Source organism: Eschrichtius robustus, chromosome 2 (assembly GCF_028021215.1).
Source record: "Eschrichtius robustus isolate mEscRob2 chromosome 2, mEscRob2.pri, whole genome shotgun sequence".
Lineage (NCBI taxonomy): Eukaryota > Metazoa > Chordata > Mammalia > Artiodactyla > Eschrichtiidae > Eschrichtius > Eschrichtius robustus.
The window spans coordinates 706167-733276 of NC_090825.1; the positions used below are offsets into that span (position 1 = coordinate 706167).

Below are 27110 nucleotides of genomic sequence, written 5' to 3' on the forward strand. Positions count from 1 at the left end.
TACCCTGGCCTCGCGGGAACTTTGAGGGACAGCCCAGCGGTACCTCCAGGGCCTCGGGCACCACCTCCACACCCAGCTCCTGGGGCCCTGAGGACCACGCCCCGTGGGACCCAAAGTCAACGTGCGAGCCCTTCCCTGCCCCGCCGAAGACCAGCCTCGTTCACGCTCCCGGGAAGGGGAGCACAGCCTTTCCCACGTCCCGGCCAGCACGTCTCAGCTGCTGAACCGTCGGACGTGAGCTGCTCAATCCCCCTAACCCAGCAGGAACCGACAGGGCCCTTCCCTCACGAGGCCTCTGCTTCCGCGGGCGGGACAGACGCTGAAAAAATCGAGGCAGGTCCAAGTGCACTGCCCAGTCTTCGACCTACAAAGCCGGGTGGGCGCCCAGCGCCCCTCCAGCGGGTGAGATGCTGTGGGCTGCACAGCAAAACTGGCTGCACCCGACTGCAGCACCCCTGGGGTCCGCACCCTCTGAGACCCCGTGAGCGCCTCCACCCAGCCCCTCCCCTCGGGAACACACTGGGCTCTGAGCGCCATCCGTGCCGGACATGTGGGGCGAAACCCAGCTGTGCCTTCCTTTTCCCACGGCAGCAACGGGACACAGCCCTCCCGGTAAGAGACGGCAGAGAGAGGCCTGAGGTCCCCCTGTTCCCCACTGGCCACACGGACCGGCCTTCACGTAAACTACCAGGCAGACCAGAACTGGAACCTGGCTCGGAGCCTCAGGGGCACGGCACCAGGGAGGGAGGCTCTAACTCCAAGAATCCATCCTAGGAGCAATCCCCCGCGGACGGCGACACATCTACGTGCTGCTTGCACCACACTTCCTGACACCAAAGCGGTGGGAGCCACCTCCATCCCCAGGACAGCAATTTCACGGAATAAAGCTCAGAGCACCTCCACGAAACAAACACTGTGCAGCTGTCCTAAACAAAACAAGCGCCCGCCCGACTGGAAAAGCAACAGTTCAAAGCAAAACAAGTGCGTTAAGTGGCATTTCGGCAGGATCGTCTGTTTAAAAACAACCAACAGGAGAAAAGTCCAAACGGACACGTATCAGGTGATGATGTTAGTGTCTGGAAGAAGGGCTGTGAGTCCAGCCGCGTCGGTGCCATTTCGGGCAGGGGCCCGCAGCCTTAGACCCCCTACTCAGTGCTGGAGCCCACCTCCCCAGCCCCGCTCTGCCCCCTGCCCGTCCCCAGAGACGCTGGGAGGACAAAAGGACCTGCGAGTGTAAGAGAGGGAAGGCACTCCGTCAGCGCCTGCGCCATGTTGCACGCGAGAACAGGGACCTTCCCGGCCGCGGACGTGGGTCTGGAGCTTCTTCACACGGACGCCGGGAGCTGTCGAGGCACCAGCACAAGGAGGCTGCCCACCAGCGAGGAGGACACACCACGTCTGCACCCGGGGTCACGGCCACGACCCCGGCGTCTCCACCCGGGGTCACGGCCACGACCCCAGGGTCTCCACCCGGGGTCACGGCCACGACCCCAGGGTCTACACCCGGGGTCACGGCCACGACCCCAGGGTCTCCACCCGGGGTCACGGCCACGACCCCAGGGTCTACACCCGGGGTCACGGCCACGACCCTGGCGTCTACACCCGGGGTCACGGCCACGACCCCAGGGTCTACACCCGGGGGTCACAGCCATGGCCCTGGTGTCTACACTGACATCACGGCCACGACCCCAGGGTCTACACCCGGGGTCACGGCCACGACCCCAGGGTCTCCACCCGGGGTCACGGCCACCACCCCAGGGTCTACACCCGGGGTCACGGCCACGACCCCAGGGTCTACACCCGGGGGTCACAGCCATGGCCCTGGTGTCTACACTGACATCACGGCCACGACCCCAGGGTCTACACCCGGGGTCACGGCCACGACCCCAGGGTCTCCACCCGGGGTCACGGCCACCACCCCAGGGTCTCCACCCGGGGTCACGGCCACGACCCCAGGGTCTACACCCGGGGTCACGGCCGCGACCCCAGGGTCTACACCCGGGGTCACGGCCGCGACCCCAGGGTCTACACCCGGGGTCACGGCCATGGCCCTGGTGTCTACACTGACATCACGGCCACGACCCCGGCGTCTACACCCGGGGTCACGGCCACCACCCCAGGGTCTCCACCCGGGGTCACGGCCACGACCCCAGGGTCTACACCCGGGGTCACGGCCGCCACCCCATGGTCTCCACCCGGGGTCACGGCCGCCACCCCAGGGTCTACACCCGGGGTCACGGCCACGACCCCAGGGTCTACACCCCGGGTCACAGACGTAACCCCAGTGTCTAAACCCAGGATCACAGACGTAACCCCAGCGTCTACACCCAGGGTCACAGACGTAACCCCCGTGTCTAAACCCAGGATCACGGCCACAACCCTGGTGTCTACACCCATGGCTCACAGATGGCCAAGGTCACCAAGGAAGATGTGTGAGGTCACTCAGGGAACTCTACCCCCTAACGGTTGGGCAGGGGAAAAGGAGTCCAAGAATGAATGAAACTGGAATACCAGACAGGGAGGATACAATTCTCAGACAACCCTGGCATCTACAACCATGGCTCACAACCAAAACCCTGGCATCTACACCCAGGGTCACGGCCATGACCCCGGCATCTACACCTAGGATCGCAGCCACAACCTCGGCGTCTACACCCACAGCCAACACCAACAACTACCCCGTGAAACCCCTGGGTCACGACGATGCTGAGAAAACGGCTGGTGCCTCTGGAAAGATGAGGAAGAGGACACAGCAAGTCCCCTGAACGAGCTGCACCAGAGCCGCTGGCTGCCAGGGCGGGTCCCCGGGGGCCGGCTGTCCAGCCAACCAAGGAAGCGGGTGTCGATGCCTCGGGCTACACAGGCCACGACCCCCTCCAAGCAGCCGTGCCTCCCCCGCGTGCTCCGGAGAACTCTGGGCGCAGCCCGGTTTACAGACACCTGGACAGCAGGGCTGACCCAGATGCCCGGGCACAGCGGCCAACCCAGACGTGGGGACGGCTGACGAAGGACCCACTCGAGAGTAAGACTCAGATGCCCCAGCCAGACGGGAAGCCGCCCGAGCCCAACAGCCGGGGTGGAGAGCAGGCAGGCTGGACGCGGCCTGTGGACGGGCGTGGTGGGGCTGCTGTGAGAATCGCCTCCTGTTTCAGAGACAGACACGCGGGGTCTGGGGTGAAAAGACAGTGAGTGGTGGACCGGTGTCGACACTCCCGGGGTGGGGCGGGCAGGCAAGGTGACAGGACGTGGGCCACGCTGGGACGGCCATGCGGTACCATCTACTGTTGCTACATATGCTTGAAACTGCCCATGAGACGGGGTTTGAAGCTCAGGCATGGGGGCTGCCCCGGACCGAGATCAGAGGTCGCGGTGGCACCAGCTGAGCGTCCGAGTCAGGATGACGGAGGCCTGGCCTGGGTGCCCTTGACCCGCTGTCCCCTGCCTGGTCCGTGGAGCCTCTGGACAGGCAGACCCGGCAGCACAGGCCCCGTCGTGGGAGCAGACGAGACGCCCCGGGCGCTGGGCCCGCCCGTCGGGAGGCCCGCCCCGAGGTTGCTCTCGACGGCCCCGAGCACCACCGCCGTCTGTGGTCTTGGGGCCGCGCACGTCAGACTCTCCTCCGCGGGTCTCCCTCCTGCTCGTTTCAAACTCAAAAACTGCCGTCCAGTTGGAGACAGGACGCAGCACGACACACAGGACGGTGGTCGGGCGCACAGGTGGAAACACTACGGCTCGAACCCGGCGCAGCCCCTTCACCCCCTCCCTGGCGCCTGGCCCACCTCCTCGGCCCGCCGGGCCTCCACGTGCTTGTCCAGGAAGGTCCCCTCTAGCACGGAGCCCACGATGGTCAGGCCCTTGCCGGCCTTGAGCTGCGAGGTGAAGGACAGCAGGCGGGGGTGCTTCACGTGCTGCTCCGCGTCCAGGTTCAGCATCACCAGCACCTGCGGCCTGCCGGGGGCGCGGGGGGGCGGGGAGCTGTTACCACGGCAACTCGCCACCACCCTCCCCGCAGGCGAGCTGGGTGAGACCCCTCCCGGGCCACGCGCCCCAGGCTCCCCGCTGGGCAGCGGGCTCTCGGCGCAGACAAAACTCGGGTTCTGCAGGGCCAGCCTCCCCACCCTCCTCCCAGAGGCGGGAAGACTGTCAAACGCCCTCCAGCCACGGCAGGCCCCCCAATGGGTCAGCTCGCCTCCCTCCCCTCCCCCTCCACCCCCGATGCATCTCCCCCGGGCGATCGGACCCGAGCTGACCAGCCCAGGCTGACGTACAGGGACTAAGGTGCTAAAAGCTTCCTTGACAACCGTCTCCTGACGGGGGTGGGTGGGTACCGTCTTCTCTCTGCAGCCTGCTTTTAGGAACGGGCATCCGTGGGGTCAGAGGGCATGCGGACACTCACCTCCAGTTCTTGGTGTGGAGGGGGCCATGCTCCACATGCAGCAGGGCGTAGCGGGCGGCGTTCAGCGACAGCCCCCGGATGCCGTCGCCCCACTCCTTCTCGGCCCTGCGGGACGGGGGGGGCAGTGGTGAGGCCCCACCCACAGCACACCCAGGTGGCCACTCAGGGCCTCTCAGCACTTCTGTGACAGAGGAGGGGGCTTCCGAGAACGGGCGGGAGTAGGAAGCAGCAGGACATGGCGAGGGGCACCTGGTGGGACGGGGAGGGTGGAGACGGCACTGGCACCCACGTAGGATCTCCGAGTCGGGGCCATCGATGGGGCAGAGGAAGGAGAGGGCGCGGGGAGGGATCTCTGACTCACAGGCCGTGGCCCGGCTCCCCAGCAGGAGCGGTCACGGCCCCCAGACCCTCCTTCCAAGCCACCCTGCAAGAGCTGGGAAGGGACTTCAGGCAGTGTCCCTGGAGGCCCTCCCACCCCCCGTGCCCTGAGAAGCCCCCCTAGGTCCCACCTCCCCAGGGCCTCACCCTCTGGAGGGGGCCAGGGCGTCCAGAGGAAATGCCCCAGTGATGGACCAGGGGCTCTGAGATGCACTTAACCTGCCCACCGTTTCGGTTTTTTACAGTGTACCTTTCAGAAATGCCTATTTCTGAAAATCCACTGCACATCAGTGCTATCGTTAAATAAATTTCAAAGCTTACAAACAGCACTGCTAAAAAAGTACAGTATACTTACACATAGATACACATAGATAAACCTAATGAAACATCGTAACAAACGTGGAATCAATTAGAAAGAGCAAACGTGGTTATCCACCTGTTAGGAGCTCACAGGCAGAAACCCATGCAGCCCCCAGCAGGAAGGATGGGCTTTGACCCCTCGGCTGCTAGAGGTCCCCGAGCACCCAGCCCGGGAGAGGGGCCAGCGGCAGCTCACCCACGGTACTCGATGTACTTGTAGATGCAGCCGGCAATGAGCATGGCGCAGAGGGCGTAGTACCAGGAGCAGATGAACATCAGGGCGAAGCACAGGCTCATGCCCAGGAAGGAGAGGGTCCTGGGGGACAGGTAGCTCAGAGGGGGCCCACACCTCACCGCCCGGACCCCCAGACCGGCACCTGAGCAGCTGCCTTGGAGCCCAGCAGAAACCCTTGCTTTGGTTTCATCCGGAGCACAGCAAGGATGCCGTGGCCGGCTCCTGCACCCGGACCATCCCAAGGGCTGAAACGGCCCCGAGGCGCCCACAAGAGACCCGGCTCGGAGACCGGGCTGGCCCCACGAAGGACAGCCAGGGACCCAGGTGGCAGCTGGCCCCCAAGGTGCACCGCGTGCCCCAGAGAAGGGAGGGGACCGGGCTCCCCATGGCCGCTCACCAGTGGTAATACTTGAAGCGCGGGCGCCAGTTGGGCGTGCGCAACAGGGTCTGCAGGGCGCAGGCCAGGTTCACGAACATGTAGCACATGAGGAAAAACCTGGGGACACGAACAGCGGCGTGAGGGGCGGGCCAGGTCCCGCAGAGCTGCCTGAGCCGCTGCCACCTCCCCCGGGAGCCCCCTTGCCCACATCGCGGTCCCCTCCCGTGGGGTCCGCCTGCCCCGTCATCCACCGCCTGGCCCCCTGCTCTGCCCTACGCCCTCCCGTCTGCCGTCCCCTGAGCAGGGGCCTCACATCCCCAGGGTGACTGCCAAGGGGGCCAGCGGCACTCACATGGAGAGGATGGGGGCCACACCATCCAGAGAGGCAATGAGGATGCCAGTCTCGCAGATGACGGCCGTGAGCAGCAGGGCCCATGTGGGCTCCCCGTTGGCCTTCCCGTGGCCAAACACCTGCCAAGAGAAAGGCAGGTGGGCTGGGGGCCGCGGGGGGGTGGCCGCGGCGGGGGGGAGGACGCAGGAAAAAAAGCTCATGTTCGGGCGAGAAGCCAAGCTAGTCGGGTCCAACCCAAAAGAGGTCTCAGAGTTGCGGCAGAAGCAGAAATGGACTTTTCACGATGTGGCCTGGACCTCACCCAGCCACGTCCAGGAAGCAAACCCGACACCCAGAGGGCAGACAGCGGCCCAGGTACCGTCAGACCCCAGACGCCCTCATCGAGCGCAGGCCAGGGGGCGAGACCCTCGAGCACTGGACGGGGCTCTCCCCACGGCACACACCCGCTGGGAGAGTTCTGTGAGGGCCCTGCTGCAGGCCCTGGGTCCTCGAGCACAGCCCTGCGGGAGGGCAGGGCTCGGGAGGAGGCTTTCCCACCAGCCTTCCTCCCGCGCGGTAGTCCTGGGAAGGGAAAGTCAGGACACGTGGCAGACACAGGGCAGGACAAGAAATGCAGGCCTCGGGGTGGGCTGCCAGTCTGGAAGCGGGGACTGAGGTGGGTCCCACCGTCTTCAACCGTAAAGGCCACGCTCCGGGGGCAGGATCTCTGGCCCCTCCTGCCGCGCTCCTTCCGGGGGATTCCCTGCTCTCAGGAGCGGGCTCACCTGAAGGAAAGGGACGATGCCGTCCCGGGCGATGGCCTGCAGCAGGCGTGGGGCCCCCGTCAGGCTCTGCAGGCCAGCCCCACAGGTGGAGAAGAAGGAGCCAATGACGATGACCCAGGGGGACGGCCAGGCCAGCATGCCAATGACGAGGTTCCCCTGCAGGGCCTCCCCGAACCTGGAGGGGCGGCGAGCTTTCAGACACGGGCGGAAGACTGAAACCTTCTCCCACCTGCTGAGTGGGAACGGCCTCTCCCAGGAGCCCCTGCACCCCAGCTCTACCAGGGTCTGAGGTCACTGTGCGGGACCCCAGCTCCAGGCTTGAGTAGGAGACGATGCACAGGTCAGACTCCAACACGCGGGCCACAGGGCCACCTGATACACACAAAGCTAGAAATCCTGGGATTCTCAATCTCAAAGCTAAAATCACCTTCGAGAAAACCAGCCCTGGCCCCAGAAGTTCCCAGAAGCCATAAATGAAACGTACTTATCTCGTAAGATCACACCTTCGATGCAAGCCCCAAAAAGCACAATGCAGGAAAGGTCTGCGGCTTGGGTCAAGGACACGGTGGGCATGATGCAGTAGCTGAAGCCAGCCCTGGACCGACCCCACACCCTGCCCACCCCGCCCTGGGCCCCGTGCCGTTTCCTTGCTATGCGGACCTCAGGTCAGTCACGAAGGGCCTGGCCTGCAGGTTGACCACCACAGGTACCGGGCTGGAGACCTCGCCGGCTGGAAAGGGATGAGCTCAGTGAGAAAGGCTCCACTGGCACCGCAAAGCCAGTGAGCCCACCTGACAAGACCGTGACATGAGCACACACGTGGCTACATGTTAGTAACACGTCACATGTCACAGTGTGGTTACTACACGCGGTTGTTCTCGGACAAAGCCACGTTCTACCACCAACCTAGGCTGGCGTCCAGGAGTCTCTGTTTATTTTCCTAAGTCAGGTCAACGCCAGCCCAGCCCCCTCTGAGAACGAATGTGTGGCCAGAACTGCCCAAGGCAGGGAGGCCCGCCCGGAGGCACAGAGGGCCCGGCAGTGAGTGGAGAAGGGCACAGAGCCGTCCCGCCCTCAGCACCTGGCCCCCACGTTCGACCCCCCCCAAGGATACAAATGAAAGACGTGGTCACGATGGCCAGAATGGTTCCAGTGGGGATGGACTTCTGGGCGTCCTTGAGGTCCCCGGACCGGTTAGAGCCCGCCATGATGCCTACGGAGATGGAGGGAGAACTCATGGGTCACAGGGACTGATGGCACCTAGGAGATGCCACCCACCTGCCCACTTGCCCGCCCACCCTGGCCCATCTGGGGCAGAGTCAGAACGGGCCTGGGACTTCCTCACGACGCAAAGGAGAGACCCCCAGCCTGCACGTCGGGCCTCACAGAGCCAGGCTGGACCTCTCTTCACATCTTGGGTAGGCTGCTGCAGGACACGTGGGCAGGTGCCCAAATGTCCCCCACGCTCTCCATGGGGACAGCCAGCCCAGCTGTGAACGAAGTCACGGTGGAGACTAGGGCACGGCTCACCCCAGACACCCGCCACGGACGTCAAAACCAGACCTGGCCTCCGTGTGCATCCGCTCCGACCTCATCCCCACTGTGATCTTGGTTGATCCCCGTGGCCGGGAGTGAGAAACTCCCTGGAGAGTGAAGCCAAATGCTGACTCACTTCCGGGGCCAGGCCTGGGTCAGAGCGTAGCTCAGCCTCAGCAGACACCCCGCTGGCCTGAGCCCTCCTCCTTCCCACGCGGTGACTGGCCACCGCCTCCGCCGCCGCCCCCCACCCCGCACCGGTCACTCCATTTGCCACATGAAGTGTTAAGTGATTCCTACTGGGATCAAAGAAAATCCAGGTGGTGGCAGGTTCGTTCGACACCTGTGACCCTACCTCAGGCGTGGCCTGACACGCCAGCACAGAGCCCATGGGCATGCCACGGGGCGTGGAAAGACCCACGTCCACAGAGGAGGTCTCCCCGCCCTGATCACTGACAGCGGGGGGACAGGAGTACAGGAGAAAGACCCCCCAGGGGCCGGATCCACACCCCCCCACGCCCGTCCAAGTGGCACCGTGACCCCACCTTCGTGGGGAGGCTACCTCCCCCAGCTCCAGGCCTCAGGGAAGGCGGAGGTGAAATTCGGAGCGGGGGGAGCAGCCCCTGGCAGGCCAGCCTCCCGGAGCGTGCGGACAGGCCTGAGTGGGGGCCAGGAGCAGGAAGGACAGGCACGAGGATGGCCCTGGGCCCCTCGGTCGGCCAGCGCCAGCCGGGGGGGCCGGGGCTCCACTGTGCTGGGCCAGGCTGAGGGGCACCCAGGAGCAGGTGTGCGCCCATGGGTGCGTGTGTGAGCGTGCGGACCAGCGTGTGCGTGTGCACGTGTGGGGGACTGTGCACCAGGGCCCTGCGGGAGGTCAGCAGACTCTCTTGTAAGGACACGGACGCTGCCGTTCCCGGCCTCTGACGGCCCTCGGGTCCACTGCTAAGGGCCAAGGTCGCAGGGCCACTCCGAATAACCTGGGCCTCTCACAAGAACACGGACAAGCTCCTTGACGCCAAAAGCTCCTGAGCTCCCCGCTCAGACATATGGGGAACGGAGACCCTTAAGCTCATCTCTGAGCCAAAAGGAGAAGAAAGAGGGGGTGGGGTGGGTGTGTTAGAGCTGAGGGGGCCCGGACCCGCCGGGAGCGCCAAGGCCTCACCGGTCACGGAGGGGAAGTAGATGCCGACCAGCATGGTGAAGTAGGTCATGATGTCAGTGAGCACGTAGGGCAGCCCGCCGGCTCTGCTCTCCTCCGGCACGGGCACTGAGGGCACGCCCTTCTTCTCCACAAACACCCCCTTGTCTGCGTACGCGCTCCACAGGTTATCTGTGGGGGGAACAGGCGGGCCATGAGACTCCACACCTGCCATCAGGGCTCCGCCATCGCCATCGGGTGACCATCCCCACCCCAGACTCCAACTTCACACCAGGACAAGGACGACTGACTAGGAGAAGTTGACCTCTAAGAAAACTATTCTCTCCTAATCTCTGAGTGAAAGGTTTTGGTCCTTAAGTCAAGTTTGATGAAAAAACTTACCTTGTACAACAATCTACCCCTGACGAGCTGCCTGAGGGACCCCCCACCCATTAATTACTTCCCTTATCAACATCCTAGTCCCCCGTGCCTGCCGCTTTGCAATTCTAAAGATAAAGGACCAACTTTGAAGCCCTGACCTGCTGCCTGCACAATTCACCTGGCGTCTACGGCTCTGGGGAGAATCAGCCCAGAGGGACCCCAGTGGGCCAGCAGCCGGGGATGGGGTGAGGTGGCCACAGGCTGGGCAGAAGGACAGGACCCAAGGGACTAAGCTCGGAAGGCCCGGCCCCAGCAGACCCGCCGGACGCTCACCCAGGAGGGCGCCGCTAACCACACCGGGGATGCCCTGGATCTCCGTGACGTTGTTCTGGGCAAAGTACGGGTCGCAGGAGGTGCTGGCCGTGGAGCCGTTGCAGAAGAGGCCCCAGAGCGCAGTGGCCGCTGAGCCGTTGTCGGCAGCGTGGACTTTGGCACAGACGTCGAAGCTGCGTCGGGACAGCGTGCGGTTCCCCAGCAGACAGATCCTGGGCGGGAGCAGGTGGTGAGACGCCTCACCCACTGCTCCTCTCCGTAACCAAGTGGAGTTCGCCGGTCCCTCGTGCGGGGCTTCAGACCCCCTCCACTCAGGGTGACAAGAGCATTCGCATGAGGGACCGGCCCGCAGCAGTGTTCCGGCAGCACCGGGCCCCGGTCTGTCCTGCCGCCCTCCGCTCTAGGGCACCTGATGCGCAGTGAGTGGCCCGCATGGCGCGTCCACGTGTGCATAGCGGCCGCCCCCCGCCCCCGGCTCCTCCTGGCCCAGCCCGGTGGGGCCGCACGGGGGCTCGCGCGCTCGCTCTGTGACCCGGGGCTACCCCTTTCCGCGACCCTCACCCGAAAGGGGACAAGAGAAGACCCTGCTCAGGGGCTTCCGTGAGGACAGGGCCACAGCTGGGAGAAGCTCGGCGCTGCTGGATGTCACCAGGCCCGTCCTGTCCTTGCAGACAGCACGGCCACGAGAGCACCGCGACCCGCTCATCCTCGACCCGGCCAGAGTGGGGACGTCTGCGGACACAGGGCGCCACCCCCAGCCCGGCCAACGTGGTCAGTGGTTAAGGCCCGAGCCGCAGACTGGGCCAGGAAGCCGGCCCGGAGGCTGGTGGAGGACTCACGGGATGTCAGGTGGGTCGAAGGCGGTCTTGATGACGCCGGCGTAGATGGCAAGGATGGACAGCACAACGCAGGCCAGGAACACCAGGGCCAGCTTGTTGACGTACTTGACGCCCACGAAGACCACCATGACCATGAGGGCCAGCGTGCAGGTCCCGTATATGCGCATGTTGTGCAGCATGGCCGTGGCCTCGCCGCCCGCCCCCTCAGCCTGCACGATGGCCGCGCTGGGGGAGATGTAGGTCTGCAGGGCAAAGCGAGGTCAAGAAGGGCCACCCGCCCCTCCCCAAGACGACCACACGGGAGCGCGGGGCCAGGCGCGCCCCTGCGCCTCCCAAAGGGCCCTCTCTGGGGGGCTCGGCGCTGGGCTCCCCCTTCCCTGTGAGCCTCCACACCAGCAGACGCCCCTGGGACAGACCCTTAGGCCGCATGTCTGCGGCCTGGACAAGGGAACCCGCCCGAGACATAGCACTTACCAAAAAAATCTCAATGGTCCCCAAAATGTACATGGCCCCCGCGAACGTGGTGCCCAGGTAGAAGCAGAGGCCCACGGCCCCCCCGAACTCCGGCCCCAGAGACCGCGATATCATGTAGTAGGAACCGCCCGCTGCAAATACGCCAGATGGGAGGCAGCGGGTTACGGACCTGCCGCTGACCGTGAACACAGACCTCCCGGGGCAGACGGGCTCGTCCACGCAACGGGGAGCCTGGCCGCAAGGGCGGGACACGCGCCTGCGTCCGCAGGCACCCTCCCCCCGCTGGCGGCTGTCTTTGGAAGCCGTGACTAAATGAGGTCGAGGTCGAGCCACAGTCAGGGGCCTGGACCCCGACGGCCGTGCCCGTAGAAAGTCTGCGGCTGACATCACACCCGAAACCTCGACTCAACTTTCGCCCAAGAAGGTTTAAAAAACCAAGGGCTCTTTAGTCATCCTTTGTGTGTCACACCCACGGATACAGTGACACCCACGGCCTCGCCAGCCCGTCCCTGGTCGTCCTGTCGGTCGGCTGAGACCCCACTGGGACACTGACCAGGGACCATGCGTGACACTGGGCACCTGGAGGACATCTCAGGGTGCAGCCCCCTCCTGAAGAGCAAGCAGTGGACAGCGTAGACGTGACAAGAAAATCCCTGGAGGCATTTACGTAGATTCCCCCTGAGGAGAACCCCAATTTCTCAGGGATCCCAAGTGCATGGGCAGGCTCTGGGGGACGAGCCGCAGGGGGGCACCCCACCCTGGCCTTAGAAAAGCCGCACTGTGCCCTCGGTGGGGGGGGGGGCACGCCGGGGGAAGGGTCACGTGCAGGTGGGGGCCGGGAGCCGCACGAGTTCCGCTGCCCAACGGCAGGGTCACTGCCGACGGGGCCTCTGGAAGGGAAGGGCCTGGCCACGCCGCGGGGATGTCCGCCCCTCCAGGTGTGGGGATCCGTGCTGCAGGCGGGTGAGGGCGTGTCCGCACTGGGACCCGCCTTCTGCCGCCCCTGAGGCCGCCCGGGGTGAAGGGTGAACGTCACACGATGTGGCACGTGCACCACCGTCCACAGCAGAGCCCGCTGGTCACTCCCCGCCATTCCCAGCTCCCCACGGCACCCTTACCTGGGACCACGCCATTGGTCGCGATCGCACTCATGGAGATTGCGGTCAGCATCGTCTGCAGAAAGACGGGGGCCTTTTAGAAGAAAGAGCATTTGCAAGAGCCACCCCGGGAGGCGGACGGCACCAGGCCTGGGGCAGCGCCCGCCTGCCGACTCCCAGCTCCTGACCTCAGAGGGCTGCTGAGTAACCGGGCGCCAGAACGCTTAGGACCACAGCCCTGCTCTCTCCCACTTAACCCCCAAAGCTGAGCTCCTGTGAGCCCCCCAGGAAACACCCGACTCAGGACCACCTCCTGCTTCCAGTGGGCGCCCACTTCCTGATGGGATGCAGGGGGACCCCCCTGTAGGCCCCCACCTAGGTGCCCCCCGGGCCACCCACCCCACGGGGCTGGAGGACTGCCAGAGCCTGTCCAGGGCGGGCCTCCTCACCCGCTGCTCAGGAAAGCGGCCACACCTGTGGGTTGGGGAGCAATTACTTCACAACCCGAGGATGGGAAGAAACAGCCCCCGGCAAGCGTGCAGCCTCAGTGACCACCTGACTGCTTCCTGCCAGGGACATTTCTAGCTTAACGAAGGCCCTGCTCTGTATCCTGCTTTTCATCGGTTTTTATTGCGGGGGGGGGGGGGGGGGGCGGGGTGATTACTCCAAAGATACTTCCAGGCTCATTAAGTGAAAGCAGCACATGCAGAACAGCAAGAACCTTCAAGCACAACCTTTAAGCACGACACCACAGGACCGGGAAGGCCGTGACACAGGGGAGGCCCGGGGCGGCCGGGGGACGCGGCTGGGGGACAGGCAGGGTGGCGGACTGGGGTCGAGGGAACCCTGGCTCATCTGCATCGTTTGATTCTTTCAGGCAGGTGGCACTTGAGGGGGGTGAGAGCAGCTGAATCACCCTCCTCGTAACAGCAGTGGAGAAAGGTGAGGAGGGAGGCAGGGGGGCAGGTGCTGAGGGCCACTGAGGGGCTGAACCAGGCACGACAAGCTGTCGCAAGAAAAGGCTCCTGGGCCGCTAAGGCAGATGGGGACGTGGGTGCGGAGGCCATGTGGAGGAGGGCCTGGTGAGCCGGGTGCAGGGCTGAACGTGTCGCCAGTGGGCAGGGGACCTGGCCTAAATGCAGGACGGGATGGCCGTGAGTGGTGGCCGCCAGGGGACGCTGACTCCTGGCTTCTGCGGAGGTGGGCCCACGAGACTCCCCCCGGCCCGTCAGCAGCCAGGTGCTGACCTGCGCTCACACCAGCGCAGGTGAGGGGTGCCCTTGGGGCCGGGGACCATGGAAAGCCCTGACGTCCAGCCGCCCCCGCCCCACTCACGCAGGTGCAGCACACGGACACGATGAGGAAGGACTCCAGGACGCCGGCCGCCCCCACGATCCACGTCAGGCGCAGGAAGAGGATGACGCCCAGGATGTTCTGCAGGCAGGGCAGGTAGACGCCGATGAAGGTGCCCATGCGGGGGCTCTGGAAGAGAGCGGAGCAGGTTCCAGGGCCGGCAGCGCCTCCCCCAGAGCCCCCCTGCCCCCGTCGGGAGCTGAGTCCACAACGTGGGTCCCAGACACTGTGAAGAGGTCAGGGGGCAGGAAGACAAAGGAAGCCCAGCAGAGGCCACAGCTTCAGTTACGTGGAAAACAGCTGAAGCGAGGCCAGGGCTTGGAGAGAACCCAGAGCAGGACCCCCTGAAACTGTGTGCAAGCCCCTGCGTCCCTGTCTTTGGAAGTAAAATGCTGACTCAAGAGTGAACGATTGGGAATGTGAGGATGTATCAGTAGAAACAGAGAATAGCTGTTGGCCTGGGGAACTGGTAATAATTCAGACTATAATTCTGCCGCATCGCACAATCACGAACTCCCAGTTCCCTGAAACATACAGGTAAAGGCCTGACACACCTTCCTAAGTTGTTTCTGCAGGAAGCAGACAGCCACCAGACGGAACCTGCTGACCACAAGCACACAGACCCCAGACCGGCTGAAACCAGAAGGCTGACGATGCTTGAAACTTCACCTTGATGCCAACCAATCCGAGAACTGTCCACGAGCTGGCCACGCCCTGCTCCTTGACCACTATAAGACTCCTCACTACCCCCTGCAGGGTGGGCACGGTTTCTGAGGCGCTAGCCTGCTGTGTTCCCTCTTTGCCTGGCAAAGAAATAAAGCCATTCTTTCTCTTTCCTCCAAAACTCTGCCTCCGTATTTCTATTCAGCACTGGTGTACAGAGGCCAAGATTTTGGCAACACCCTCACTGCCCAGGAGTAAGTGGGTGGGGGCAAAACCACGTCACTGCCCCGGGGCAGAGAGGGGAGAGAGGGGCTCGGCCCCCTCCTCCATCAGGGGCACAGCGGGAAGGGGGGGAAGTTAGAGAAAAGACGGGGAGCAAGCTGATCTGGGCTCTGTCCGAAGCGACTGCAGCCCAGGTCCTCAGGAGACCACGAAGTGAGGGGAAATGAGAGGCCGGAAGGAAGGGTTAGGGACCGGCCACCATTCCCTAAGCTACAAAGGGCGCAGAAGCACCAAGTCCAGACAGAAATCTGCCGTGTCTTGACCCACCTGGAGGAAGTGGCCAGCGAGGGGAGGGGACCCAGCGAGAGTTCAGAGAGGACGTGCCACCTGTGAGTCACCCCCTTCCGGAAGGCCCCGCAGCACAGCCGACCAGAGGCGGCCTGGGAGAGGGTCGCCCCGCTGTGGGGTAACTGCAGGAGGGTGCCTGACAGAAACGCCTTCCGTAACCCCAGACAGACTACAGCCGAGCAAACCTGCCCGGAGGAGAGCTCGGGGACAAGGCCGGGGGCCAGCCCGCCCTGCCCGCCGGCCAGCGTGACATCAGCGTCAGGCGACACAGTCGGGATTTGAGGACACCTGGCTAAAAAGACAAGAGGATGTTTAATGGGGGAAGCTGCTTAAACTTAGGTGAATAAAAGGAAAAAAAGCTGGAAAGATCTGCTTTGAAAACATTTCCTGTGAAAGGGGCCAGGCTGCCTGAAACGAGGCATCCCGTGGAGGCTGGGGAGATGTGGCCCAGCCCGCTCGCTGGGCCGAAGGACAGACCCCCTCAAAGGAAGCCGGGGGGCTTCTCAGCGTGAGAATGAAAGGTCGACACACAGGAACGCCCGCACCGAGAGAGCTGGCATGGGGCTGGCACGGAGCAGAGACCCCGGGGAAGTAACCCAAGGGGGCGCCCGGGGAGCGTGGAGGTGGGTCGGAAGCCTCGGGCAGACTCGGCCTGAGGCCTGAACAGCACCGTGCGGCTGGCTTGTCACGCCTGGGCCGAGCGCCAGCGTCTGGGGCAGCCCGCCCCCCGCAGACCTGTGTCCTGTTTGTGGATGATGAAAGCGTGAGGGTTCCTGACCCCGGACGCAGGACGGTGAAGGATGAGGAGGTCAACACAAGCTGAGAGCAGCTCCGGCCACTGCCTTTGGCCTCATGGACCGTGAAACACCAAAAGCAAACCCTCCAGTCTCACGGGTGCGGGGCCCCCAGCCGCCTGGCCCAGCCTCAGGCCCGGCCCCTGTCCCTGTGCAGCGGCGAGATGACCCTGAGTTGTCCTGAAAGGCCGTGACGGGGCCCCCAGCACTCCCATAAAAGGCAGCTTTGAAGGGTCAACCTGACCGGCTACGAGGCCCAAGATACTAGAGGCGTCCAGACCCCGGAGAAGGCACTTTTGGGGGACCGACCCCCCATCTCTGTGCCCCTTGGTCAGAGGGACAACAAGGGCCGCTGCCACCGTCCCCCGGGGAGCCGTGCTCGGGGGTGGGGCGGCCGGGTCATCCTGCCAAACCCGCCCACCTGGCCACACAACGGTTATGCTGAGGGTCACGGGTGGCCTGCGTCAGCCTCTGGCACCGGGTCCCGGGTCCCCTGGGGACAGAGGCCAGGAGCTGCCTGCCCGGGTCCCGATCTGTCCTAGGCGCTGCGCGCAGCTCCGCAGGCTGGGCTTACAGACCCTCCCCGAGGTCTCTGCACAGAATCCTCAGAGGGCTGGGCTCATCTTAGGAGGGGGCCCCCAGAGACAAACCCTCAGAAATAAGGCTCCCAGGAAGGTGGCAGTGGGACAAGTCCCGTGACTGAGAAACGAAGCGGGGGGCGGGGGGGAGGGTCTGGAGGATCCTGGTGGGGGAGGGTCCGGGGGATCCTGGTGGGGGAGGGCCCGGGGGATCCTGGTGGGGGAGGGCCCGGGGGATCCTGGTGGGGGAGGGCCCGGGGGATCCTGGTGGGGGAGGGCCCGGGGGATCCGGGGGGGGGGAGGGCCCGGGGGATCCGGGGGGGAGGGTCCGGGGGATCTGGGGGGGTTGGGTCCGGGGGATCCGGGAGGGAGGGGAGGCCCTCGCGCAGGGCACCTTGGCCTGGCGCCGCCGGCTGTCCTCGGCCTCCTCGTGCTCCGCCGCGCCCTGGCTCAGGTTGGTGTAGTTGGCCAGCTTGTTGAGCAGCGAGGACACCATGGGATTACTGTCCATCTCCTCCTGTTTGGGGCCGAGAGGTGGAGTCAGTGACCCCCCCCCACCCCGAGACGCCCCAGACCGACCAGCCCGACCCCCCAGCAGGGCTCCCGCTCCACGTGCCCAGCGGGCCAACGGTCAGGGCTCAGGGCCCCGGGGCTCCCCGGACGGCCCAGACCCAGCCCCTCTGCGGGGCTCCCCGAGGCCTCTGCCCGGACCTCAGGGCACCGTGAGGCTGGGGTCTGCTCCCACGGGCGCCACCGCCTCCGCTCTGAAGGGGAGAGTGGGTGGGGGTCACCTGCCTCGAAGAGCGCCATGCTCTTCCTTTCGAAGGCTGTCTCTCCGCCCACCTCCACGCTGCCGATGAACGGGCTGCTTTCCCCGGGGTTTCCATCTCCTGTGGGGAAGGGCTCGGTCAGATGTGAAAGGAATTAAAGGCGGCCACGAGGGAGCTGGAGGAGGGGGCCCCCCCAGGCGCTTCTCTGCGTGCCTCGGACTTTTCTAAGTTATCTGTCGGGGGGCGAGGGACCAGGTGGAGAGAACGCCAAAGGTGGCGCTGGGTCCAGGAACCTCAAGTCCCACCCCGGCCCTTTTGGGTCCCACAGGACAAACAGCTCAAGACCAGCAGCTCCGGACAGGCTGGCCTGTGACCATCCACGGCGGGGAGGGGGTGGGGACCGGCACTTGTACCAGGTGGCGCAGAGGTTCGCTGCCTTGTTCCAACAGCAGCTTCAGGTTTCCAATTCCCCCAATCCCGGTGGATTACGGCGGCCTCACCGGTGACCCCATTAGCTCAGAGCACAGTCCCCACGGGGAGTGTCACGGAGGGAGCCTACACGTAGGCGCACGGCCGGCAGGTGGCCCATCGCGGCCCTGCTGTCTCCACGGCTGTTTCTGTCAGGAAGCCCTGACCCGCCGTCCCCAGCTAGAGTGTATCAAGGTCCTGGGCGTGGCCAGGCCGCAGAGGAGCGAAGGGTCAGCCGCGACTCACCCTGGGAGCTCCTCCCAGATCCTGAAACGTGAGCCTTACCACGTGCTCCCAATTCAAAGCAGAGAGAAAAACCCTGATGGCATCGCTCTGATTCCCAGCCCTGCCCCATCCCACCGGATCAGGAGCAATGCCATCCCAGAAGCCGCCAGCAGGGACATGGGGTGAGCTCGGAGACACCGGCACCCCTACCTGGGCCCACCTGCACGTCAGCCCCACCCACAGGCCTTCCACAGGTGATGTGACCCTGTATCAGAAGGACCGAGTGAGGACACCAGGAAAAGGCGCTCCAAACTGGCTTTTTGCAGGCCCCCAGGGGCCCTGGGCCAACCCTGAGCATGACCTTAGCAGGGAATCACCTGCTCACCAGGTCCCATCAGGGGTGACACCCGACTTCCTGATGGAATCCCCCAAAGCCCCAGAAGGAAACCAAAGCCCAGACGCACAGGGAAGGGGGCCCACAGTCCATCCCCCGTGAACTTACGCGCCTGCCCCTCACAACGGACACAAATTCGGGAGCCGCCAGGGTCCAGGCATCGCCCCTCACCCCCCACTCAGCTGTCCAGTCCCCCGAAATCCACAGACCCCACTCAGCTCCACGCCCATCTACCAAGGCCTCCCAGACCCCTCCCCGGAAGGTTCCCAGGGTCCGGCCCGCGGAAGCCGCATGGCAGGCAGAGCCCTGCCCTCCTGCCGGACGGACCCTGTGTCCCTCACTGCCGAGCCCCAGTGACCAGCTCGGGGGCAGCAGAAGGCCCGAGGAAGCCAGTGGCTGGGGAACCGCTTGGTGCAGGAACCACCAGCAGATGCCGGGACCAGGGGCAACACCTGGAGGGGATGGGGCAAGGACTGCCCCCCCACCATGGCCCCACGAGCCACCTGCTCAGCACCATGGGGCAGGGGCAGTGCCAGGAAGAGCCGACCACCCACTGAACCAAGGGTCAAGGTGAACACGAGGGTCACAGGCTGACCAACACCCAGGAGAGGACATGACTGCTTGGGTCCCCGGATTCCAGCACGAGGAGCTTGAAGCAAACCAAAGGAGGGACTGGCCCTCTTCAGAGGCCTCGGAGGACACGGGCCAGCTCCGGAACATTCTGGAAAGAGGAAGAAGATGGAAGCAACCCGATTCTTTCCATAAAGGACGTTATTGGGCTGATGGTGAAATCTGAATAAGACTTCAGTCAATGAAAACGTCCTGATTTTGGTGACCGTACTACAGGGATCATGAGAGAAAATGTGCTTGTTTTAGGAAACACACAAAGGGCATCGCACCCGCTGCCTGTTCTCAGCAAATCAGGAAGGAACGTGTGAAAAAGGGGGAGCAGGGTGGGGGGAGGCATAAGGCAGGTGGGACCAATGCTCAGGCAGATGACGCGTGATCCTGTGCCCTTGAAAGTTTTCTGAAGTCAGAGTTCTGAAGCTGGGTCAAAACAAAGCTTAAAAAATACCACCACATCCAATTAGACGAGGAATCACTCCTGAGCGCCCTCCCCCGGCTCCGCAGGTGTCTCCAGGAGAGCGCCGGCCTCTCTCCCTCCTTCCGGCCTCAGGCGGGCTCCTGCTCAGCGTCCTCTTCCTGGGAATAATGACTGCATTTTTCTGGTGGTGACAATCCTGCTTCTGGTAACGAGACACAAGCGTTTCTGACTGGGTTTCTGGCGTAAACGGAAGCTGCGAAGAGCTCTCTGCAGACCAGACTCTGGAGGACACGCAGGCCGGCCCTGTCCCGGTCAACAGGCTTCAGCCACGCAGGCCAGGGTGCCGGCCACCCCGGGAGGGGTGTTGGGTTCTCCCTCTGCCCCACCCTTGGACAAATTCGTGGTTCCCGGGTCTCGTGTTTCTCGTCCAGAGAGAGGCGGCCACCATGGACAGAGCCTCCACTCAGCTCAGGCCCAGCTGCCCAGGTGCCCCTGCCGCCCCCGCCCGGGAAGCACAGCCTGGTCCAGGGGGCTCTGGAGGGTCTGTCTGAATGCCCACCGGGCACGGGGCGGATGGGCACCTGCAACTGCGTTCCATCCACAGAGACGACATCTTTCTTGGAGCATCTGATGCTCCCGGTGGCTGGGAAAGTGAGACCACGACCTCAAACAGGAGCTGAGGCAGCTGGCCCATCCGCCGTGACGGGGGTGGCCCGGAACTGAGGATTGGAAAGGAGCAAGTGGGCGAGAAGTGCCTGGGCGAGGGGGCCCGGGGAGACCAGCAGGATCAACTGATTCGAGGCAGGTGGACGTTAGCGGCTTATTTACACACAGGACGACCGCGGAGACCGGGTAGTGGGAAACGGTGCCGTGAACGCCCCACAAAGGCCAGGATGGCCCGCCCCGTGGGGACACGTGTGCTGGGCACGTGTGCACAGGAGCCCGGGGACGGCCAGGACTGGGCTGTCAGGCTGTGAGGCTCTGGTCTTCCATCTCGCTGCTTATAACCAGAATGAACACACAGAGCGAGCACAGAGAACGGGGGAACGCACACAAAACGCATAGGAGGAACAGCACACGCCCCAGCATCTCCGTAAGTCCCCCCCCACCCCCCTGACCCCCCTGGTTTGGGGGCTGCACCGCCCACACCAGAGGTTACGGCCAACAGTGAGTCTCCTTATCCGTCGTAAACCAGCGTCTTAATCGCTAATCCTTTAACGAGAACACGTTTCCCTTCATTTCTGAGAAGGCAGCCCTCGAGCAAGCTTTCTGAAGCGCTGGGGCACCCAGCGGAAAGAAGAGGCTCACGTAGGAGCCTCGGGCAGCCATCTCCTCCTCGACCTGCTGGAGCCGAGACGCTTGGTTAAAAATCAAACGCTTCTACCTGAGGGACACACCTGCGATCCCATCCCACAAGATGCAAAACCATCACAAGCTACCCGGGTGAGCCCTAAAATCCCCATAATTGCCTTCAGCGCTGGAGAACACTCAAATCCCAGTTTTTATTTTTCAAGGGAGGAGCAGGTTACAACTCAAGTCTTCACAAAGGAAACTGGTACACACCCCGCCGGGGCCTGAGCCCTTGGTACACGCTGGGGGCTCTGAAGGCCTCAGGCTCTGGGTGGACACCCCTCCTGCCTCCACCGGGACTCTGATGGCACCCGGCACGACCCTGCCAGGCCCGGTCGCGGCTCTGGAGGGCAGGGGTCCTCCTCTGGCTGAGACCCTCCCCCCATGTTTCGGGGATGAGGCCCCTCACCCGGGCTTGCGTCCACTGCGGACTCTGCTTGTTCACGACAATGAGGACCCAGGACAAGCCCGAGCAGGGAGGATCCCGGGGCGCAGGGCCCGCCTCACCGGCCCCGCCGCCTCCGTCCTCCTGAGGTGGGTCCCCCGAGGTCACCGGGCGCCCTCGCTGCGCAGCGGTGGCTGCCAGGCCGTGTGGGAGGGGTCCCCCCGACGGTCAGGTGTCCTGGGCCACGCCGGCCGGGAGGGCAGGACCCACACCTGCTGTCTCCGGGCAGGAGTGCTTGGGGCCTCGTTCACCTGCTCTAACGGACGGGCCGGTCTTGGCCGTCAGATGTGTAGTCACAGAAACGGCCTGGAGGCCACGCGATTAACACCACCCCACCCCCACCAGAGCTGGCTCCCCGCCTCGCGCACAGACGGGGCTTTAGGCCTGCTCGTTTCACGCGGCAGGGGCCGCCAGTGGGGCTCACCGCGCAGAGATCACAGCCTGACGTGGTCCAAGGTCACAGCCCCCGCAAGCCCGGGACCCCTGGACCCCTAGCGTCCAGTCGGGGGGGCGCAGTGGGCGGGGAGGCCCTGCCAGGCCGGGAGGTCCCTCAGAGCCCAGCCACCTCGCACGTGACTCACCCCTCTCGTCACCGAGGAAGGGGGCTGATTCGGTTTTAAAACAAGGATCCTTCGGCCAGTAAACCCACGCGGAACCAACAAGGCTCAGAATCTCATCACACTCCTCACCACGGGACACCGTGGCCGGGACACGTCCAACTGGCAGGGGTGCCCACGTGCTGCGGACGCCCGAGAACGGCCACGCTGTGGACGCAGCACCAGGAAAGAAGGGCCGAAAGTGCCCGGGACCCGAGGGGACAGGAGGGAACTGGGGGGGCCGCACAGAAACAGCTGACGAACACGCAGGACACGCCCACAGCACCGCCCCACACACCGGTATCAGGAGGGCGGGCGCCTGTATGCGCGCAGAGCTGCCCGTCAGAGAGTCTGGAGCCTGGGACAGGTGACCCCCCCACCCCGCTCACAGCTGGTGAGTTCAAACACCCCGGGAGCTGTGGGCAGGCATCACATGGCCCGAGCGCAGGCCCCTTGGCCTCTGGCTGCACCAGCAGCTCTGGACTGCCGACGTCCACTCACACCCGAGTTTTGCTTTTCTAGGACACAGCAGCCATGTGCTATAACTAACCTTTTTAAGGCTTTAAAATGTATATTTACCGGCTCCCCCTACAGTGCGGGCAACCCCTCCATCCCCCTGCCCCCCAAGTCGGGGCAGGCTGAGTAGGAGGACAGAGCGGTACCTGGGCGCTGGCTGAAAAGGAGGCGCCCACAAAGCCAGGATCCACTCATTCTAAAGGCTGGGGAAGGGTTGCGGCACCTGATGACTCGTTTCCCACAGATGAAGTACGGAAAGCGGAAAAGAGGGGCTTCACGGCAGAACCTGACGGATACCCCAGTGCTGAGCCCCGGTGACGGTGGCACCTTGCGTGCCGGTGAGAATTCACGCTCCCTCCGGGGCCTCCCGTTAAACCCACAACTCGCCGAGCCGCGAGAAAACCATCAGACGGATGCCAGTCGAGGGCACCTGCAACACACCTGGCCAGCACCCCTCAGAACTGTCCAGATCACAAAAACTAGGAAGCTCTGAGGCACCGTCACAGCCTAGGCGTGGCCTGTTTAAAGCCCCTCCCGTGCTCCTGGAGCCCCCCGCGCCCACCAGGCCCGAGGAAGCCAGCGCTTCAGGGGTGACTCCCAGTGCGGCCCACGCAGACCTTAGTGTCCACCCACCTGCTGGTCTCCCTCCAGCTTCTAAAGAAAGTTCTAGTAACCTGCAGCACCATCTGAACACGGCACACCAAGCCCACCGCCCCCAGAGGTCGGGGCGGCATCCTGGCCGGGGCTCCCAGGATGACCGGCCAGCAAGGCCGGACCGGACCAGGCCCAGGACCCAGAGCTGCAGACCAGCCTCGGCCCAAGACCACCGAGGAGCCCTCCCAGAAACAGGCGGGACAGCGGGTGCCTGGCAGTGAGAGCCCAAGGCTCGGGGAGCAACCGCGGCCAGGAAGGGGCGAAGCAGGCAGGGCATCCCTCCGCCTCCCCGTGAGGGGAGACAGCAGCAAGCTTTTCATGAGGCCGTGTGACTTGTGTCATCACGGGCGTCCTGAGAAGCCCCCGCGCCCGCAAGCGCCGGCCACACCTCCAAGCGGACCCTCCCAGTCCGGTGCAGGCCTGACGCGGCTCAGAGCACAGCAGCCTCTACCAGCCCGCGCGCCCGGCCCTCGGAGACACACGGCCCCCGCCGAGGCGGCCTCTGCTCTTCCCACCCGTCCTCGACCTGCTTCTCCCACAGCCGTGTTGATGCCCGGTTTCCGGCTCCACGAAATGCAAACTTAACCCGGACCTGAGTAAACGTGGTGGTCACCAGGGACAGCGTGGGACCCGGTGCTCTGGATGAGGGGGCAGGAACAGGAAGCCACCAGGAGAGAAGCGAACGCAGCAGGGCAGCAGGGCCTTTGGGGCGGGAGAGGACGGCCCAGGCCAGAGAGGCAGGCGCAAAGCGGAGCCCGGCAGGCCCTGGCCCAGTGGTCTGCTGTGGATACCGGGTCAGAGCCCCATCCCCGCTGAGGGTCCCGAGTGCAGCGTCCTCCGTCTGCGGTCACAGCCTCCGCCTGCCCCGCTGCAGCCTCTTCGCACAAGCCCTCCCCCTCCCAGTGCACCAGCACTCTCCTCCCCCCCCAACCCCACACCCGCCCCGCCCACCCCCCCCCCCCCCCCGGCCGGTGTTTGGGATTTCTACCACCGTCTCTTTCTCTTCCGGAAGAGCTCCCAGGGGAGGAGCGGAGCGTGACCTCTGAAGCTCAGAGCCAGGGGCGTTCCCGAGGGTCCGCTGGGCCGGGCCGGGCCGGCACCGAGGCACGGGCAGTGGGCGGCCCGCAGTCCTCCCCTGGGGCCGCGGGGCCACCTCCAGCAGGACAGTCCCACCTGCCAACCTAACAGCGCGTCCGACTGGCCGGCCCCCGAGGCTGGATCCTCTTCCAAGGGGTTCAGCGCTGGAACGGAGTTTTTAGGTTCCACGACCCTCAGGGTTAACTAATGCTCTCTGGCCTTTGCCCCCTGCCCTCCATGCTATGCAGCCAGGATCAATGCTGGATCTGAAATCCAGCGGCCTGGCCACCTGGGCCAGCGGACTCCCCGAGGGGCACAGCCTGAGAAGAAACTGTTCTGCGTTCAAGCTAGAAAAAAAGGAAATGCTTGAGGCCGAGAACTCCCGTGCTTTCACAGCAAGTTTCTGGCTAAAACAGAAACCCGTTCTCTGGCGAAGACAGAGGAAACACTGACAGGACAGAAGCCACCCACAGCCTGGCCAGCTGGACGCGGCCCCTTGCCGGGGCACCTCCCAGCGTCCTCTCCCGGAGGGCTGCCTGGCCCCCCACCCAGGCCTCTAGAGCGAGAAGCGCCTGCCCACAGGCAAGAGCCGAGAGGGCAAGAGGTGGATGCGCCCCTGCCCCTCGGACCTCCAAGGGCCCCTGCCCGACCCTCACGCGTGGCCTGCGGGGGCACCTTGCCGGCTGGAGGCCCAGACGCCCAGAGATGCTACTTCCCAAGGGCCTCGCCAGGTGACCCTGTGCGCCCGGCCCCCAGCTGCGCCCACCAAGCACAAACCCCGCTGCCTGGGGCCAGAAGCAACACCGTCCAGGCCCACGGACCACGGGCACGCGGGTGGCGGCAGGCCGGCTCCTACCCTACCCGCTGTGCACTTGCGCCTGGCACCTGGAACCCAGCACCTGGCGGGGCGGGTATCCGCTTGGAGAGGTGGGCAGGGCCGGGTCACAGCACCTCTGCGAGGCCTTCCTGAAACGACACAGCCCTCACTTCTGGGAGCACCCTGCCCCCAGCGCCCCCCGTGACACCAGGTCCAAGCCGAAACCAGCAGCAGGCAGTGCAGCCGAGGGGAAAGAGCCTCCCTGGCCCAGGTGTGCCCCCTGCCCCCACCACCCCGCAGCCCGAGGTGAGGGTTCTCCTGGGCGACACCGAGGACCGGGGCGCTCACAGACAAGGACTCAGGAAGGCTCGGGGCACTGGAGGGACACAGCCGCCCTTCAACCCGGACCAAGGCCACGGCCACCGCCCCGGCGTTCACTGCTCCAACCCAGGGCCTCGGCCCAGCAGTCGGGCCAAAGACACCACCTCTGGCACCTTCTCCTTAAACCTGACGCTCGCACAGTCGAGACAACAAGGAAAGTACCGGGATTCTCGGCTACTAAGAGGCACAAACACAGAGGAACCAGCCAGACACACACGTTAACACACGTGTGCAGGCACACATAGGCACACGGGGCACAGCTGGGGACCACAGCTCTGCGAGCTGCTTCTCCAGAAAAGTAAGTGTTTCAGGGACTTCCCGTCCGTCCAAAGGACCTGCCCTCCCAGGCTGGACGTGCTCCCTCCTGGGCAGCGCGGGCCTCTGGTGGGCTCGGGGACCCGGCTCCCCGCCACCCCCCGGTGTCTGCCGCTGATGCGACCTCTCCCTCCTCGGGGACTGGCGGTCGTGACCCCAGCCTGGGGGTGGGGGGAGGGGCTCAGGACGGCAGGGCCGGCCCAGCCGGGGGCAAAGGCGGGAGGTGGGCGGCCAGGAGTCCCACCAGCCTCCCGGGGCGGCTCCCGTTACCGACTCAGGCTCCTGTCTGGCTGTGGTCAAGACCCTCCATCCGAGGGAAGAGGAAACCCAAGAACCATCTGGCGCTTCTCTACTCTGATTTCGGCTCCACATGATCCCTCCCCAGTGACCATCCCGAGAGCCTCCCTGAGAACCCAGGCCTGACCCGTGGGCGCTGTGACCAGACGGGGCCCAGGACACGGCCGCCTCTGGGACAGGCCAGCTCCAGGAGAGGGAGACGGGCACAAGGAGAACCCCCAGGACGGTGCGGGGCCCGCACGAGGCCTCCCCATCTCCCTGGGGGGACGTCCCGCTCACATGGACTCGTGGGGTGCCCCCGCCTCGCAGACGGCGCCAGGCCACAGGCACATGCTGACCACGCGGACGCCCAGACAGGCTCAGCTGCAGGCCGGCTGCAGGCTGGGCAGACGGGAAGCAGTTCTCACTGCGAGCAGTAAACGCAGGCCCAGGAGCCCAACACCCAGCAGAGACCCCAGCGCCACGGGCACATGGAGCCAGGGATTCTGCCCGAGAGCAACCCTGAGCCCGGGAAACTCGCAGCTGGTCACAGGGCCCACCCAAGCCTCGCGAAGCTCAGAAACAGAATTTCCACCTCCTCCCCGATTGTGTTCTCAAGGAGAAACCACCCGAGGAAAGAAAGAGGAAACAAACCCAGGCCAGGGCCCCAGGGCCTTGCCAGAGGCGCGGGCAGCGAGGCCACGCAGACGCACAAGGCCCCAGGCAAGACCTGGCACCGACAGTTCACCCCCTTCCCGGCCAGGAGCACGGCCCCGCAAACCCCCACCCCCCAGCCACAGGGGCACCTGGACGGGGCCCCTCACCAGCGCTCCCGGCACGGGGCTCCAGGGCCGACATGGCGCCAGGGACCACAGATGGAGGAGCGGCCATGGATCCGGGGGCCAGGGCGCCTCATTCTTCGGCTGGCCCTGCTGAAGCTGCAGGCTTATCTGCACAGACCAGACCTCTGCTCTGAAGAGGGAGTTCCCTCTTTCTCATAAAGGAAAGGTGTAACCCTTTGTGCTCTGCTCTGTGTGCCGGGCGGCACTGCCCCAGGGTCCCCCAGAAGGGAGCCCGGACAGCCCCAGACCGCCACGCTGGCCGGCCTCACGCTCCCAGAGCGGCTTGCACACGCCTGCTCCCCGCAAGCAGCACTGCTGC

At 64.8% G+C, this 27110-nt stretch overlaps 1 protein-coding gene across 5 annotated transcripts in view; it reads right to left on the reverse strand.

The window, feature by feature from the left end:
• The window catches only part of SLC12A7 (solute carrier family 12 member 7), a 68915-nt gene that overhangs the window by 11544 nt on the left and 30261 nt on the right, over positions 1-27110 (reverse strand). For 4 of the 5 annotated variants that reach the window (XM_068535112.1, XM_068535111.1, XM_068535110.1 and 1 more), the window contains exons 2-17: positions 17416-17510; positions 17015-17137; positions 13998-14144; positions 12684-12738; positions 11566-11696; positions 11092-11333; positions 10253-10464; positions 9563-9730; positions 7979-8077; positions 7349-7406; positions 6865-7039; positions 6101-6219; positions 5767-5865; positions 5331-5450; positions 4397-4501; positions 3780-3948 (exon numbers count right to left, since the gene is read on the reverse strand). In XM_068535112.1, the coding sequence (XP_068391213.1) occupies positions 3780-3948; positions 4397-4501; positions 5331-5450; positions 5767-5865; positions 6101-6219; positions 6865-7039; positions 7349-7406; positions 7979-8077; positions 9563-9730; positions 10253-10464; positions 11092-11333; positions 11566-11696; positions 12684-12738; positions 13998-14144; positions 17015-17137; positions 17416-17430 (2037 nt within the window). In that variant the 5' untranslated portion in view covers positions 17431-17510. Of the gene's footprint in view, positions 1-3779; positions 3949-4396; positions 4502-5330; positions 5451-5766; positions 5866-6100; positions 6220-6864; positions 7040-7348; positions 7407-7978; positions 8078-9562; positions 9731-10252; positions 10465-11091; positions 11334-11565; positions 11697-12683; positions 12739-13997; positions 14145-17014; positions 17138-17415; positions 17511-27110 lie in introns of those variants that run through there. The other variant, XM_068535113.1, reaches the window with a different exon arrangement.